The sequence below is a fragment of the Ciona intestinalis genome, unplaced genomic scaffold (genome assembly GCF_000224145.3).
Source record: "Ciona intestinalis unplaced genomic scaffold, KH HT001238.1, whole genome shotgun sequence".
Lineage (NCBI taxonomy): Eukaryota > Metazoa > Chordata > Ascidiacea > Phlebobranchia > Cionidae > Ciona > Ciona intestinalis.
In genome coordinates, this window is record NW_004191559.1 from 70 (window position 1) to 18,841 (window position 18,772).

General features: G+C 35.5%; 1 protein-coding gene and 4 long non-coding RNA genes across 5 annotated transcripts; 1 reads left to right on the forward strand and 4 right to left on the reverse strand.

Moving 5' to 3' along the window:
* Positions 1-641: 641 nt before the first annotated feature.
* LOC100187132 lies at positions 642-3,400 on the reverse strand. Its single transcript, XM_002130992.5, has 5 exons — positions 3,238-3,400; positions 2,924-2,972; positions 2,260-2,349; positions 1,722-1,873; positions 642-1,269 (listed from the first exon to the last, which is right to left on the reverse strand). Exons 1-5 carry the CDS (start codon positions 3,298-3,300, stop codon positions 1,117-1,119), a joined length of 507 nt encoding a protein of 168 aa, XP_002131028.1. The 5' UTR covers positions 3,301-3,400; the 3' UTR covers positions 642-1,116.
* A 770-nt stretch (positions 3,401-4,170) lies between these two features.
* Positions 4,171-7,304, reverse strand: LOC108950979. The gene is made up of 5 exons (XR_001975434.2): positions 6,989-7,304; positions 6,562-6,610; positions 5,864-5,953; positions 5,436-5,587; positions 4,171-4,735 (listed from the first exon to the last, which is right to left on the reverse strand). It is a non-coding gene; the product is annotated as an uncharacterized LOC108950979 (long non-coding RNA).
* Positions 7,305-9,187: 1,883 nt separating this feature from the next.
* Positions 9,188-11,770, forward strand: LOC108950978. The gene is made up of 4 exons (XR_001975433.2): positions 9,188-9,507; positions 9,579-9,638; positions 10,051-10,088; positions 10,468-11,770. It is a non-coding gene; the product is annotated as an uncharacterized LOC108950978 (long non-coding RNA).
* A 2,320-nt stretch (positions 11,771-14,090) lies between these two features.
* On the reverse strand, positions 14,091-15,101 carry LOC101242962. The gene is made up of 3 exons (XR_182277.4): positions 14,998-15,101; positions 14,546-14,711; positions 14,091-14,200 (listed from the first exon to the last, which is right to left on the reverse strand). It is a non-coding gene; the product is annotated as an uncharacterized LOC101242962 (long non-coding RNA).
* Positions 15,102-16,788: 1,687 nt separating this feature from the next.
* Positions 16,789-17,431, reverse strand: LOC101242983. The gene is made up of 2 exons (XR_182278.4): positions 17,259-17,431; positions 16,789-16,899 (listed from the first exon to the last, which is right to left on the reverse strand). It is a non-coding gene; the product is annotated as an uncharacterized LOC101242983 (long non-coding RNA).
* Positions 17,432-18,772: the final 1,341 nt, after the last annotated feature.

An 18,772-nucleotide genomic window follows, 5' to 3' on the forward strand; every position in this document is an offset into this window, starting at 1 on the left:
GGAATGAAAAGTTCCCTATCTCCTCCACGCTAATATACAAAACTTTTTTTAAGCGTTGATATAATTATAAAGTTATAGAAATATTGCGTTCAATATAGCTATAGTAGGGTGGGGAAGATGGGACAGCTTTTCATTCTATTTTCTCGTCTCATTTGGTAGTAAACAAAGAACATTCAAAAAATTATAAAACTATATCCTCACGACTTCCATAGACCGTTGTTAATTGTTGAAAACACAATTAGGATATTTGGATAATATGTGCTAAAGGTGTCCCATCTTCCCCCACTCTAACATATAACTTATAAAACCCGCCCCGGCAAAAATATTTACTGATATGACGTAACAACCTACCATGTCAAACACGTTGATCTGACATATGTGTTTCCAAGCAGCTACATACCTATCGACCGTTGACATATTAAACAAGACTGGTTTGGTTACATAATGACGAAATTCGTGACGTAATATAGTCATATGATAAAATGTAATAACGCTCTTATGGGACATTATGTAATGGATATTGAGAATTGGCTTTTTATTACGCAAGACTTCTATATAGGCGAAAACGTTACTTATTTTTTTAACCCAGTGGTCACTAATGGGTTGTCCAAACTATCAGCCATATAAAATTGAAAAACAAATTAAATAGTAAGTTTCATTTATTCATTCGTTATTACAGAATTTATTTACCATAATTTCGGTAGCCATTTCTAAAAACAGAAATATTGTCAAATGATAACGGAAGATTAATATAATATTATGGTGGGGTAAGATGAGAGGTGTATAAAGTAAAAACAAAGTATAATATATAACCGTACCCCCACGACTTAAAAAGAGAATTATTAACTGTTAAAGCACGATTTGGAAACATGGCTCTATTATCATTGTAGAAATAACTCTAAAACAGCGTTGTTAATTGCTCAAAACACAATCAGAAAAATTGAGTTTTAGGTGCTAACGGTGATCCATCTTACCCCACCCTACTATATATAATAAACATAGAAAAAAATCGCTTACATGGTACATATACGTTTAACAATTATACAACGTGTTAGTTATCTAGGGAAAAGTTGGTGGTTACATTTTACAGTGTCTATATAGGCGTTGTTGTGGCTTTTATTTTTCTGGGTTGATGGTCTCTGCGGGCGGGTATGGTGGCTGGCTTGACCCGTAAGAGTTAAACTGCTGTGTTTGAGCGTCTAACCCTTGGTGCTGCAGTTGGTCATAGCTTGGTGGGAAGTCAGATACTTTTGCTTGTACTGGTGGAGCCTGTTAAAAAAATAATCACCCACAAAATAACATACATGGTAACTCGTAAGCTGGCACGAGGTGTATGAAACGAAACATCGTTTTCTGGTCACGCGAGGAGAAATCAAGTTACATTCATTCATTCATACAATATGGTAGGGTGGGAAAAATGAGACATGTCTTGATGTTTTCTTGTCCCATTTAGCAGCAAACGAAGAATAGTTACAGAATTATATAACCGTAGACCCGCGACGCTAAAAAAGCGTTTTTAATTGTTTAAAACACGTTCAGAAAATATCGGTTTTTGGGTGCTATGGCAGTGAATTCTTGGGTGTTTTATGACCGTTTGTCGGGTAAATTGAGGGTGTTTCAAAGCAGTTTCTAAGTTTTGCCCATCGTATGTATATATGAGCTTTAATGTTTGTCTTAAAATTTACCAGAAAACCGAGTATTTATTAAGGAATCTTGCAAACCTGTTGAGCGGAAAATACAACAGGCACGGCAGCGGTTTCTGTGTCTGCAATCGAGGAATTTCTTGAGCTGTTGTTTTTGGTAGCACAATATTTGCAAAGAGCTACTACTCCTCCAACGATGAAGAAAAACGAAACAAGGCAAAACCAAAAGTCTGTAAAATGTGAAAAATCGTTTGTTAGAAAGGTATGCAACTTTAGATGCGGATTTTTTTAGTTAAAAAAAAGATTTATTCCTTACTACGTTTAATCGAATAAACGAATATTGTTTATTTTCTCGTGAAGAGACAGCCGTTATAACACGTATAGTAGGGTGGGGTAAGATGGGTCACATTTTCATTCTATTTTCTCGTCTCATTTGGTAGTAAACAAATGATATTCAAAAAATTATAAAATCACATCCTTACGAACACAATAGACCGTTGTTAATTGTTTAAAACACGACCACGATATTTTGATATTATGTGCTAAAGGTGTCACATCTCACACCACAAAACTATATATTTAAAAAAAAATTAAAAACCGAAAAGTCAAAACGTACACCACAGACCCCACACCGCAGTATAGGTGCAACAATTTTGGTAATACCCGTTCTGATAGTTGCAGCAAAAACCGATGGAAGAATAGTAATCTGTTCGATAAAAATAACATTATACAAATTATATATATAAAAAATATCACAGATACTTTTAATACAAGTTTTTAGCTGCCGGAAAACGATGTTTGTTATAACACGGGTGTTCTGTTTCAAACACCTTGTGCCTGCTTACAAGTTGTCATGCGTGATTACTTTTTTAAATAGGTGATAATGTATAACTCATTAGTGACCACTTGGTTGGAGCAATTGCCGTTAAGTGTCTTGCCCAAGGACACATACGCCCACAATGGTAGCAGATATGAGCCTTGAACCCATTGTCTCTAGGTTACACGCAGGACCGCGCTAACTACTGTGACAGCCCGTACGTATAAGTATTAAAATGTATTTTCTTTTGCACACTTAATGTTAATAGAACGCCTTGGCGTGCTTGGCTAACAGAAACTACAACCAAAAAATATCTTTCTAATTTAATATTTAGAACAAAACAATTCGATATGAAAGTTGCAATAAAATGGCCGAACAAAACACAACAAAAACATAAAAACCAAGAATCTAAAAATCACGAGTCTTACTTCAAACAAATTTAATAAATTAGGAACATTTTTACCTGGGCAAATTAATGCGTGATCTGGGTCAGTGGCACAAACTTCACGGGCCTATAAAAAATATGATAAAAAAGATAAGTTAACGGCTTCAAAATTCGTGATCATTTTTTATGTAATATATTTGGAGGTATTAAATATAGTAAGGTGGGGAAGATGGGACACCTTTTTATTCTATTTTCTCGTCCCATATGGTAGTAAACAAAGAAAATTCAAAGAATTATAAAACCGGTTTCTAACGACTCCTATTACGTGCTAAAGGTGTCCCATCTTTCCCTACGCAACTGTATAATAAAACAAAGTAAAGATATATAGTTACCTGGGCGTTCCCCTGCAGTAAGGCTAACACTAGAAATGTGACATAGACTAACGTACCTGACATTTTAACAGTCTATACTTAACTTTTACGAGGAAAATAACAATACCTGTTTAAACGTCCTATTTATAATCTGCTATTCAAAATTTACTAAAGATACATTTCTAAAATGCGCTTGTAATTTTAAACAATTGTTACTAAATTATAAAATAAAACCAAAAAATACGTATTGATGTTGCAATGTACATTGCCCTATAACTGTGCGATGTACAATACTGAGTGACATTTTATTTAATCATTAACTGGATACACCTAAAATATCTTTTCCATTTGTTTACATAGGCTCTAAGTAATTAATGATTACTCAATGGAAGCGGCAAGAGAATGTTTCAGAGAATTTAGGGCTTGTAGCTACTCCCACTCTTGACGTATACTGTTTCTTAGAATAAATGTAACTTGCTTCACCCTCGCGTGGCTTGAAAACGACAGTCGTTATAACTCGGGTGTTCTGTTTCATACACCTCGTGCCAGTTTTCGAGTTACCATGTATGTTACTTTGTGGTTGGGTTTTTTATGTATGGCTGGTAATTTGGACAACCCATTAGTGACCACTGGGTTGAAGCAATTGCCGTTAAGTGTCTTACCCAAGAACACATACGCCCATAATACTAGCTGCGACAAGCCTTGAACCCATTACCCGTGCGTTATAGTCAGGCGCGCTATCAAGTTTGTCAGTGTTGACGAATGTTTTCCTGGTAAAGCGCAATAAATGTTGCTTCCGGTAGTTTTGTATGGTTTGTCTAAATTGTTATCAATTCATTACAACAAACTGGAAATCTAAAAAAACATTCATAAATGAATGAATGTAACTTACTTTATTCTCGCGTTGCCGGAAAACGACAGTCGTTATAACACCTCGTGCCAGCTTACTCAAGGTTTCCCAAGGTTTCCCATTTTCCCCCTCCCTACTATGTGTAACTGGTAAGCGGGCACGAGGTGTATAAAACAAAAAAACTTATTTTATTACAAATGCCGTTGCACTGCCATGTAGGATTTTAAACAAGTAACATCTTTTATACGACAAAACTTGCAAAAACACTTGTATATTTAAAAACATGTATAAACACAATTATACTGCATTTAAATTTCATTATTTACGCCCAAATACAAAAATTGGTAAAATCAAATGGTAAAAAAATGTACTCAGTAAATGTTTACTTGAAAAGCACTGAAATCGAGAAACTGAAAAGTTATCAAAAAGAACTGAAAAATCGAGGACTAAAAAGTTATAATTTTCCCATAAAAAAAAACATTTTTCAAAAGCGTCTAAAAATTGCTTTGATGCGACTTTTTTTTCTTAGTTCATTGTTTCCGTTGGAAAAGGTGGATTATTTAAGCCGTAAGAGTTGAACTGCTGCGTTTGAGAATCAACTCCTTGTTGCTGTAGTTGCTCATAGCTTGGTGGAAAGTCTGATATATTTGCTTGTACTGGAGGAGCATTCTGTTAAAACAAAGCAAAAAATTAAAATTAAAATTTGTCTGTTAGGTGTAGACGTTGGGTGTAGCGACCACGCTTATATTTTCTTTCAATTAAATGTAAATATGTTTTTAACTGTAAGCGTGTTTTAACAACTGTTGTTTTGTCGCTATATCCTGTCTTTTTGTTTAAAATTATTCTAAATCTTTGCTACCGTAATCGAAGAGACAACTAAAGTTATTGAATGTTCGAATGAATTAAATATAACTTATTTTATCCTCGCGTGGCCGGATAACGACAGTCGTTACAACACGGGTGTTCTGTTTCATGCACCTCGTGCCAGTTTACGAGTTACTAAGTATGTTCCTTTTGAGTAATTATTTTGGGAGAGGAGGATTTTTTGTGTGGCGGATAGTTTGGACAACCCATTAGCGAGCTCTGGGTTGGAGCAAGGTATAAGCAAGACATATAGCATGGTGGGGAAAGACGGGACACGTAACGTAAGACGGGACACGTAACGTCCAAATATCCTGGTCGTGATTTAAACAAATTTAAATAAACGAGTAGTAAGAATACAATTTTTTATATTCTGTTTTAACTATACCAAATGGGACGAGAAAATAGAATGAAAGGTGTCCCATCTTCCCCACCCCACCATATAATGTAATGATTATTAAAACTTTCGAAAAAAATTGTGTTTTCTGAATCAAATCAAATGACAAACCTGCGGAGCGGAATACACAACAGGCACAGCCGCTGTCTCGGTATCCGCAATTGAAGAATTTCTTGAGCTGCTGTTTTTGAAAACACAATATTTACAAAGAGCTACAACTCCTCCAACAATAAAGAGAAATGAAACGATGGAAAACCAAAAGTCTGTAAAATAATGTTCGAATTTAAGCTCTGCTAGTTTTTATGTTTTCAAAAATAAACTTTAATAGTTTTTATGATTTAAAAAATGAACGTTTTTATGCTTGTTTTATGTTCTGATGAATTGGCGAAGCATTTTGCAATTTTGAAAATTTTACACTGTTGCAACTGTTGTTTTGTCGCTATATCCTGTTTTTCGTTTAAAATATTTCGAAATCTTCGCTACCGTAAACGAAGACACAAAAAAAGTTTTTATTTTTACCATTTCTGAATAAGACTTACACCATAAACCCCAAACAGCAGTAGTGTAGCAACAGTCCTGGTAGTAACCATCCACATAATTGCAGCAATATCCCGTCGTAGCGACATAATCTGTTAAAAAAAACATTTTACAAATATAAACACAAAATTCCAAATGTATAATAGGGCGGGGAAAGTTGGGACACCTTTTCATTCTATTCTTTTCTCCTTTCATTTTTGTTTTTTGATAGTAAACAAAAAAACAGTCAAAGAATTATAAAACCGTATCCTCACGACTCCAAACGACCGTTGTTAATTGTTTAAAACACGATCAGGATATTTGAATAAAATTTGCTAAATCTGTTCTGTCTAGTTCTAACAATTAACAAAGATCTATGAGAGTTTTGAGGATACGGTTTTATAATTCTTTGAATGGTCTTTGTTTATATATAACTTACATTCCAAATATAGTAGGGTGGGGGAGCTGGAACACATTTAGCACATAATATCCAAATATCTTGATCGTGTTTTAAACAATTAACAGCGGTGTAAGGGAGTCGTGAGGATACGGTTTTATAATTCTTTGAATGTTCTTTGTTTACTATCAAATGGGACCAGAAATAGAATGAAAAGTGTTCCCATCTTCCCCACCCTACTATATTGTAAGCCATGTACTCTCAGCAAATCACTGTAGGATTAAAATCTGATAAAGACAGAAAATTAATTTTGATAAGTTATACCTGCGCAGATTATTGTATGACCAACATCGGTTCGGCAAAAATCATCGCCCTGAAAATTAAAAGAATGTTAAATGAATAAATGTGATTATTTATTTATGCGTGGTCGGAAAATGACAGTCGTTATAACACGGATGTTATACTTCATACACCTCGTGCGAGCTTACGAGTTAACATGTATATGTTACTTTGTCGGTGATTTTTTTCCTGCGTGGCTGATAATTTGGACAACCTATTAGTGACCACTGGGTTGGAGCAATTGCCGTTAAGTGTCTTGCCCAAGGACACATACGCCCACATGGTGCCAGGGACGAGCCTTGAACACATTACCTCCAGGTTGGGGGCGGGCGCGCTAACTAATTTGTTGACCTTCATCGGACTTCATTACAGTATCTTAACAACGAAGTAAAATATCAAACATATAGTTTACCTCGGCACTGCCTTGCAGTAGAAATAACACTAAAATGTAAAATATGAAATAACGCCTTTTGACATTTTAATATAGTCTACTTAACTTTTACGACGAAAATAGCAATATCTGTTTTGCAGTAAAAAAATAAAGTAAACAAAATATATAGTATAGGGGGTATAGTTGGTTTACGGCGCAGTTACATTAATAACGTAAGGGGGATTCTTCACTAGCATCATAAATTTGTATAAATCTGCCTTGCCAAAAACACTACTAAATATTCTAGACCAAAATCTATTAAAAAAGCGGCCTATATATATTAGAGTGGGGGAAGATGGGACACCTTTATAGCACATAATATCCAAATAATATTATCGCATTTTAAACAATTAACAACGCTTTATGAGAGTCGTGAGAATACGGTTTTATGATTTATTGAATTTTCTTTGTTTACTACCAATTGCAACGAAAAAATAAAATCAAAAGGTGTCTCATCTTCTCCCACCCTACTGCATAAACATGTCTATAATACCTATCTCAAAAACAGACATTCTATAATACACGCGTAATAAATATGAACTAGCAAAACGGTTAACCGTAAAATGATACCAAAAATGCCTATTATCTACTGTACTGTACAATAGCAACTGTGCGGTATACATCCTATTGATTGAGATACTTTTATGAATCATTAACTATATAGGCTTAAGATACGTTGTTGACTATAGGCTTTGCGTGTGGTTAACCTTTCCTTAATAAAAACTCTCAAGAATGAAGGTGGCTGTACACAGTATCCGGAATTCGTCCAAAAAATTAACCACGGTCTATAAAAGTCGGGAGGGCAAGGTTTTATAATTCTTTGAATGTTCTTTGTTTACTACCAAAACGTACGACAAAATCGAATGAAAAGGTGTCCCATCTTCCCCCATCCTACTATATATGGGTTTAAAGCTCGTCGATTCTACATTTTTGGACGAATAAAAAACGTGATAACTTGTGCATTTATAATTTGTCACGAGAAAATCTTGAATTCGTTGATAATTAACAGTAGCTAGAATGGCGTTCATTGCTTTACAACCTTTCTTCGCTTTATCAACTCCATAAACTGTTTTATACTCAATGTAATATTCGATGCCATCAAGTTGATGCCAACTACCAGTGGTTGATGTTACGACGATCAAATTTAACAGAATCAAAACGAACAACATATAGTAGGGTAGGGAGAGATGGGACACCCTTAGCGCATAATATAGTGGGGTGGGGAAAGATGGAACACATTTAGCACATAATATCTAAATATCCTGATCGTTTTTTAAACAATTAACAACAGTCTAAAAGAGTTGTGAAAGCATTGTTTTATAATTCTTTGAATTTTCTTTGTTTACTACCAAATTGGACGGGAAAATAGAATGAACAGGTGTCCCATCTTCCCTCACCCTACTATATCAAAATATCTCGGTCGTATTTCAAACAATTAACAACGGTCTATGGGAGTCGTGAAAATAGGATGTTATAATTTTTTGAATGTTCTTTGTTTACTACCAAAGCTTCACCCAAGCCTATATACAGCTCGCTATTTAACTTCACTCGTATCGAATAAAAACAATGTTAAAAGCAAAGTTCTTGCTTGAAACAAAAATCTAAAATCGCGAATCGTTGTGAACTTAATTTGTTACATCACAATGTAGTACTGACGTCACAATCAGCCCGCTGTTTAATCCTGATTGGTCAGATTGCTCACGTGACTGACGCCTCGCACCAGCTGATTACGCCCGCTTTAATTGATTGCTTGGCGTCTAAAACGCCTCTTTTAAAAAGCGAGCAGTTAGCACGTACCAGTTTAGATGAAGTTGGTTCCACACCAAGTTGCAAGATGAAAGGTTTTATGAAGTTTTCTTGCAAGGTTAAGTATTATTTCATTACAATAATAGTTTGATATACCATTTACTGTAAGATATGTTTTAACTATATACTACTATATACAGTAAAATTATTACACTACAATAGCTACAAGTTTTGTGCCTTGAGTTTATTTTTTATTTGAAGTTTAAATTTTTCTTTATCCCGTTTTGTTTCAGGAATCGCGACCGTTCTTTATTACGTCACTCGCAGCATTACGTCACAATATTCGTCAATCGCGACCGTTCTTTATTCCGTCACTCGCAACGTTACGTCACAATATTCGTCAATCGCGACGATGTGTCACTCGTAACGTCACAATATACGTCACCCGCGACGTTACGTCATAATCCCTGCATTTGTTTTGTTTGTTTGTTACGTCATTACACGTCACAATACGGTTTCTACGCTTGCGTTTCGCGATTTTTTTTCATGGGGCCCCATGCGCGTTTTGCGTCGTCACAAGGCACATTACTTGTATATTCTAATTTTATTTGCGCTATAAGCTCGGAAGCAAGAAGAACAAAGAAATGGTAATGTATATATCGAGATTGGCATTGTTACGTACATAAGCTCTTTTCTAGAAACATCGATGATGTGACGTCACGAAGTGGTGATGACGCAGCAGAAGAACCCACTTCGTAAGTTCATTGTTTCGTCACAAACTAATTTTGGTCTGTTTAAAGTGAAGGTTTAACGTTGAAATCTTTAGAACATGGTATGTGACGTCACAGAGGTTCAAGCGGACCATTGGAAAGAAAGAAGAATGAAGGTACTTATGACGTAATAATATAGTAGCGCTGTGAAAGATGGTCCCATATTTTCATTCTTTTGTTCCGTTTTCAGTAAAATCTAGGAGTATTTACAGAATTCTAAAGAGATCGGGAAATATGGGATATAGTAGGGTAGGGGAAGATGGGGCAAAACTACATATATACTTTTTGGAACTACATAGATAGTAAGGTGCGGGAAAAGGGACACCTTTTTATTTTATTTTCTCGTCTTATTTGGTAGTAAACAAAGAACATTCAAGGGAATAGAAAACTGTATTGTTACGACTCCCATAGACTGTTGTTAATTGTTCATAACTCTATCAGGACATTTGGATATTATGTGCCCAAGGTGTCCCATCCTAGCCCACAGTACTATTTACCTACTGATACTTAACGTTTGTATTTTTGCAGAAAAGTCAGCGAATGAAGCTGCAGAAGAGAAGCGCAAGGTAATATTTAAAGATGATCATTGTTTATGATTTATCAATAAAGTATACCTGTTGGAACAAATAAATTTAAATGTGGAATGAACTTGTGTAGAATTAGTGAATTTTCTGCATACATTTGACGTAACTATTACGTAAACACTTGACGTAACTATTACGTAAACACTTGACGTAACTATTACGTAAACACTTGCATAACTATTACGTAAACACTTGCGTAACTATTACGTAAACACTTGACGTAACTATTACGTAAACACTTGACGTAACTATTACGTAAACACTTGACGTAACTATTACGTAAACACTTGACGTAACTATTACGTAAACACTTGACGTAACTATTACGTAAACACTTGACGTAACTATTTTGCCTTTGCAGATGAAGAACAAAGACGAAAACGCCGATAAAGGATACACGGTTTGAGATTTGAGGTTTTAAAAGTATGAGTTGTGTGTTATGTGTGTGTCTGTCTGCCTGTTGTATCTCTATTCTGCTGGACCTAATGTTGCCAGCTATTTTTAGTCAGTCACTACGTTAGTGCATTTTGCATGTCACTGAAACATATGCAATGAAAGTATGGCGAACATCTTGCTGGATCAGATTTTGTTGTTGTACACAAAAGATCGAATCTTTTAACGATTCTGTATTGTCCTAAATCACTTGGTGAGAACGCTATGTTGGTACACAAATACTCGAGTAATATTAACACGCAGTATAATAGGCGCATAAATGTGTTAGAATTCCATTTCATACAATGTAATTTAATGTAATATTTAATAAAATGTAATGTAATATAATGTAATGTAAACTTCCCCACGTGACTTAACTTTATATTAAAACGTCATGTAGCGTGATTGGGACGATGGCCACGTCACGATTACGCTGCGACGTCGATACGGTGGGCCAGAGCGTTGTCCTGACCCTGCGTTCGGTGCGGTTACGTCTGTTTCGATTGAGTTACTTAACGGTCGGGTTGTTGCGTGGACGTCGCCGCCAGTGATGCTACGCTCGGTTTTAGGTCACTATCAATGCGGTACGTAACACCCTGATGCAGTTTTATAACGGTCAATGCGGTGCGTAACATCCGGACGTTATTATATTGTGTGAAGATACGACGAGAGTATCGCGGTACCAACATGGCGACTTACCTATAGATTAAAACTTGATTGACCTATAGATTAAAACTTGATTGAACATTCAGCAGATGATTATCCTTCAGGATTTGAAGCATATTTTCTTTGAAGATGTTTCAATGATTTTGTCCGCGTTATTTTTTTTTAACCGCGCCCCCTTTTTGTATGATTGAGCTGTTGTGTTTGTTGCATGTTTGGCACATGTATGTCGCTGCACTCGTTGTACTATTTTTGTCTTTTTGTTGGTGTGTTCCCTGTGCACATTTATGTGCGTCGTTGTACTATTTTTGTCCATATGGTTTGTTTTACCTTGCCTGGGTATGGCAAGGGGTTTCTCACCAAAGTAGAAACCCACTACCATTGGCTGGGGGCTTGTCGTGCCGTAGTGGCTTTCCACCAACGCCAGCCACATAAACTATGAAGGCATTTTAATCCTGTTTCTATTTTTCAGAATTTTCAGAAGCTTCAATAAAAGCGGTCACGTTTAGTTTTAATTAAACACAACAGTATTGTTGGTTTAGCAACCACGCTTTTAGACTACTGTCATTTTTCTCATTTTTTTTTAGACTACTGTCATTTTTCTCATTTTTTCTAAATCCTATCTATCCGTTTTATTAATTTAGTTCCTTTATACTCGTTATATTAAACCTAATTTCGTTACTGCATTCGAAGAGAAAAATACATTACGTTTTAATTATTTATCTTGTGTAAACAAAACATTTCTGATTTAAGACTTGGTGGTATGACGTCAGAAAATCAATACGTCATACAATAGTATCGTCTGATCTCTACGTCACAATTTCTAACTTTTGACTTAGTGGCATGACGTTGGCATGACGTCAGAAACCTAATACGTCCTACAGAAACCTAATACGTCCTACACTTCAAATATAACATCACTGCCTCTTCACAAGTCTAAACATTTTATTTTTCGTAACTAATATTTTGGTTAATCGATTCGTGATCACTGAGTTTAGGTGAAAAGATTAAGTGGTGATTTTATAAGAGTCCTATTTTATAAACCTGTATATTATTGATAGCGCTTTTAACCAATATACTTGACAGTTAAAAGCTATTCACACCACTTATAAAGTAGGGTAGGGAAGATGGGACACCTTTAAGACATAATGTCTAAATATCCTAATTGTGATTTAAATTATTAACAACAGTTAATGGGAGTGGTGAGGAAACGGTTTTGTAATTCTTTGAATGTTCTTTGTTTACTATAAAATGGGAGGAGAAAACCGATTAAATAGGTACCCCACTCATGTAAATTGTGGATAGTTTTTATGTGTCTGATAATTCAGACAACCCATAAGCGACCACTTCGTTGGGGCAGTTGCTGTTATTTGTCTTGCTCGAGGACACACAGACCCACAATGAAAGCAGCGATGAGGCTTGAACCTAAATAACCTCTGGGTTAGAGGCAGGCGCGCTAACCACTTTGCAACGGTGCCCGTTTTAAAACTCGCACTTTGGGCAAGCAATACAGTCACTCGCATTTAAACCAACTTTCGATGCTACGCTGCCATTACGTGCTTTTATTAACGCGCTTATTCTGCTTAAATGGGACTTTTTTTCAATATTATTACTGAAAATATTTGTGACTCAGCCCGTTGTCCGGTTTTGCGTAAAGCTTACAAAACAGCGTGGAAATTTTTAAATTTATTGTTTAAAAAAGAACTCCTATAGTAGCTTGGAGAAAGATGGGACACATTTAGCAGCACATAATATCCATATTCCTGATCGTGTTTGAAACAATTAACAACGGTCTATGGAAATCGTGAGGATACGGTTTTATAATTCTCTGAATGTTCTTTGTTTACAACCAAATGAGACGAGAAATTAGAATAAAAATGTTTCCCATCTTCCCCCCCACCATATTTGCTGCAACAATTAATTTCACCGATTTTGTTGGAATGCACAACGCCGGAAGTACAACAACTGCATATGACCCGCACATAATAGCTTTCTATACATGTTTTAAATATATAGAGCAAAAAATACTGGTATAAACCATACGGAATGTGTTGAAGTGTATGAATACGCCATGTGTGTCTGGTGTATACAAATACACCCATGTTATGTGTCTTGTGTATACAAATACACCCATGTTATAACTCAACAGTGAGCATGAGTTATGAATACACCACGTGTAACAGTACTATAAGACGACACTCATGTTATGCGGTACCGGGATTCACGGTTTTAAAATTAACAAGAAAACCAATGGTAAAACAAATGAAAAATATGTGTTAGTATACCGGCATGCAAAAGCTAGTTATTGCTTAAGTAGCCTTACGAGAGGCGTTTATGTTTTTGGAGAATCTAATGTACGAGATATTTTCGAACTAAAATCTAGATACACATAACTGTATACAGTTATAATTTTTATCCGAAATCTAACACGAGCTACTGCGTTTAACATTTTCAATGGAAACAGTGGATTTTTCCAGTGTATTGCCCACTTCCTAGTTTTGTTTTGCTATAACCCTTCTTTCATAGGTAGCACGTTACATGATTTAGCCGTGTTTCAAAGGATGTACCCACACGCTAAAGCAGGACTAAGTTTCGCAGGAATTCGTGAAACATATAGTTTGGGGGAAGATGGGACAATTTTAGCACATAATACCAAAATATCTGGGACGTGTTTTAAACAATTAACAACGGTTTTTGGGAGTCATGAGGATACAGTTTTATAATTATTTGAAAAAAAATAATAATAGGACCAAAACGTGTCCAAAAAATAATTTTACTAATTAGTTTGTTAAAATGCGTTGGGGCCAAAGGTCATGACCATTAAAGAATATCTGTCTAGTTGTTTCAAATATAAATAACCAAATATACTGGCATGAAACACACGGTATATATTTTGCTGATATACAATTTATTTAAATCGTACGATCTTATAGCCTATACATGATTAGGCGTTTATTCTTCATAATATTGAATCTCGTCATCAAGGTCCATGTTTTCAACTGAAATTAAAGTTTATAGAAACTTATTATGCTACCAACTTTCATTGACACTTAGTCAAATATTATCAATGATATATAAACACTTAATTTTTTGGTTTACTGTCAAAAAAGTTGTTGTTTTAATATCCACAAACTTCTACACATTGTGTCATTTTGAATGTAAATTTCTTTATCCTCGCGTGGCCAGAAAACGACAGTCGTTATAACACGGGTGTACTGTTTTATACACCTCATGCCAGCTTACGATTTACTGTATGCAACTTCGTAGGTAATTATATTTTCTCTTTGTGTCTTGCCCAAGGACACATACACCCATAACAATAGCAGCGACGAGTATTTTCTTACCGTTTTGTTTCTGATTCCATCTCTTAAGACCCTTCCCGACTTGGCTCCAATGTTTTCTGGTCCAAAATTTTCTATCAAAAACGCCTGCTTGAGTATAAGCATCGGTGGTTTCAGTAAGGACGACGAGTCCGACGAGAAGTAAAAGAAGAAGTGCTGACTTGTTCATCTGCAGAAACAATATTACTCACAATATACAAATCACCCACACTGGTGTATACGAAGACATACACGCTATAACTCAACAATGAGCACGAGGTGTATGAATACACCATGCGTGTCTGGTGTATAAGAATACACCCATTTTATACCCCGACAGATATGATAATAATCACTCACAAAGTTACACATTAAGCAGGCACGAGGTGTATAATATATACCACTTGTGCTATATTTTCAAAATTGCCCTGGGGCGCAGGAACAAACAGTTATAATAAAACCAACCAAACACTTACTTTGATATCTTCAGTTAAGTGATGATTTCGTAGCCAAACAAACCGTGTTATATAGAAAACATCGTGGTTATTAAACCTAATAATTTCCGAAATTTTCGTTGAAAAATCAGGAAGTGCTTTTTTCCCGAGAAGTCTCTGACATGGAAAATTACTCAAACAATTTGATGGCAATACTTACTACGGTTGCGGAGATGGGAGTACTTTTTATTTTATTTTCTCGTCCCATTTGGTAGTAAACAAAGAACATTTAAAGAATTATAAAACCGTATCCCCACGACCCCCATAGACCGATGTTAATTGTTTAAAACACGATCCAGATATTTGGATATTATGTGCTAAAGTTGTCCCATCTTCTCCCACCCTACTATAACAACAATGTTATTAGGGCCACGGTTTACCTAAGTTTAACTGCCCAAATAAATATATATACAAAGTCATAATATCATAATACTCTGACGGTAGCTAGGCTTTTTAAAGTTATGTTGATTATTTTTCACCCACTATGCCACTATGTTCGAGATTTTCAAATGAAGCTATTACAATTACTTCCCGCCTATTGCCTAGATTTCTATTTTTACTGCTACAAACGTCGACAATTTAGATAGCTGTGCTAACGCTCTACAGTTTACAAAATACTCCCTGTTTAATAACGGATGTGCCCCTAAAATCTTTAAGACACAGTTTTGTAAGAATTCGTGAAACATTTTTGAAATAGGATGATTTGTAAAAGAGAATAAGTATTTGCATTAAAAGCATGGTTGAGCAGGCAGTCCGCTGAAGAAATAGGGAAAATTGGAAAACTGTTTGTATCTTTATTTTAGAAATACGAAACTCTTACAGCCTTAAGATTTCCATATACAGATATCTTACATCACAACTTTACTATGTAATTATTGTAATTGATCACATGGAAAAAACATTAAGGCCTATGCAACAGTGAGCATGAGGTATATGAATACATCATGTGTGTCTGGTGTATAAGAAGACACCCATGTTATTATTCAACAGTGAGCATGAGGTGTATGAATACACCATGTGTATTTGGTGTATACGAATTCACCTATGTTATAACACGAGAGTCAGCATGAGGTGTACGAAAACACCATGTGTAAATGAAACATAGCATTTCACTTAGGTTATACCTATAATAAAAAATTGGAAAATATGTGTTAGTATAGCCTACTGGCTTGCTGCTAAAAGTAATTATATTGCCTAAGTTTCATTTGGACGTTTCGGCTTCTAGAGACCATAATCTATAAAGTGCTTTTTTCTAACTAAAATCTAGATACCCATAACTCTATACAGTTATAATTTTCATCCGAAATCTAGGACGAGCTACCGCGTTTAACATTTTCAATGGAAGCAGTGGAATTACTTCCAGTCTATTCCTAACTTCCATGTTTTGTTTTGCTATAACCCTTCTTTCATAGATAGCACGTAACATTATTTACCCGTGTTTAAACGGATGTACCCACACGCTGAAGCAGGACTAAGTTTCGCGGGAAATTGTGAAACATATAGTTTGGGGGAAGATGGGACACTTTTAGCACATAATACCCAAATGTCTGGGACGTGTTTTAAACAATAAACAACGGTTTTTGGGAGTCGTGAGGATACAGTTTAATAATTATTTGAAAGTTTTTTGTTTACTACTAATAAAATGGGAAAAATAATTTTACTAATTAGTTTGTTAAAATGCGTTGGGGCCAAAGGTCATGACCATTAAAGAATATCTGTCTAGTTGTTTCAAACATAAATAACCAAATATACTGGCATGAAACACACGGTATATATTTTGCTGATATACAATTTATTTAAATCGTACGATCTTTATTGCCTTTATATGATTAGGCGTTCAGATTTCCCAAAGAAGTTGCATGTCTTCGAGATCCATGTCTTCAACTGAAATTCAAGTTTAAACAGGGTAAATATGCGGTTGACTTTCATTGGTGTTAATTAAATTATTATAAATGGTAGCCTGTATAAACATTTGATTTTTGGATAACAGTAAAAGAATTGTTGTTTTAATATCCACAAACTTATATACATTGATTAGTGTTATTTTGAAAATGACTTTCATTTTCCTCGCGAGGCCGACAGTCGTTATAACACGGGTTCTCTGTTTCATACACCTCGTGTCAGCTTACGGGTTACCATATGCAAAACTTGTAGGTCATTATATTTTCGAACTGTTTGTGTCTTGCCCAAGAACATATACACGCACAACAATAGAAGCGACGACCGTTTTTTTTTTTATATACCGTTTTGTCCTTGATTCCAATGCTTAAATTTCTTTACAAATTTGCGCCAGTTTTTTTTGCTCCAGACTTTTCTCCAGTAATTTTTGGGCCAAGTTTTCAGTTTAGCATCAGAATTTTCAGTAAGGACGACGAGTCCGATGAGAAGTAACAGAAGAAGTGCTGACTTGTTCATCTGCAGAAACAATATTACTCACAATATACAAATCACCCACACTGGTGTATACGAAGACACCCTTTTTATAACTCAACAGTGAGCATGAGGTGTATGAATACACCATGTGTGACTTGTGTATAAGGAGACACCCATGTTATAACTCAACAGTGAGCATTAGGTGTATGAATACACCATGTGTGTCTGGTGTATAAGAAGACACCCATGTTATACCTTGAAAGTGAGCATGAGGTGTATCAATACATGTGTTGTTTCAGTAGGGTGGAAGGCGGGACAACTTTTGCCGGTATCCAAACATCCTAATAAGATGGAAACCTTCTTCTCCCACCCTATCCTAATAAGATGGAAACCTTCTTCTTGGAAACCTTCTTAGAGCCACTGTTTGAATAGTTTTAGCTGCGCAAAATATATGGTAATATATTAATGTGGGGGAAGATGGGAAATTTTTAAATATTTAAATATCCCAATCGTGTTTCAAACAATTACAACGGTCTATGGGATTGGTTGTGACACTTTTTTATATTTCTTTGAATATTCTTTGTTTACTACCAAATAGGACGAGAAAATAAAACGTTCAGGTGTCCCATATTCCCCCTTCCTACTATACATTAATACGAAAATTATTTGATACACTTATGCTAGGTAGGCGTTTTAAAGTTAGCTGTGCAAAAGCTTCACAGTTTCAAAACAATCCCTGTCTATTAACGGATGAACCCCTATAATGTATTGAGTCAAGGTTTTGTAGGAATTCGTTTAACATATTTAAAATGGGATGATTTATAAAAGAGAAGAAGCCTTCGCATTGAAGGAGCGGGAAGTCCGTGAAAGGGAAATGGGAAGTTGGAGAACTGTTTGTATCTTTATTTAAAGGATACGGAACTGTTATAGCCATGGTTGACAATATATAGTAGGGTGGGGGGAAATGGGACACCTTTTCACTCTATTTTCTCGTCCTAATTAGTAGTAAACAAAGAACATTTAAAGAATTATGAAACCGTATCTTCACGACATAGACCATTGTTAATTGTTTAAAACACGATCAGGATATCTAGGTATTCTGTGCTAAAGGTGTCCCATCTTCCCCCATCCTACAAACAGATATTTTGGAACCTAATTTTGGTAATGTAATTTATGTACTGTAAGAAGGCGCAAAAAGACACCTATGCTGCAACAGTGAGCATGAGGTGTATGAATACACCATGTGTGTTTGGTGTATAAGAAGACACTCATGTTATAACTAGACAGTGAGCATGAGGTGCATGATTACACCATGTGTGTCTGGTGTATAAGGAGACACCCATGGTATAACTCAACAGTGAGCATAAGGTGTATGAATACACAT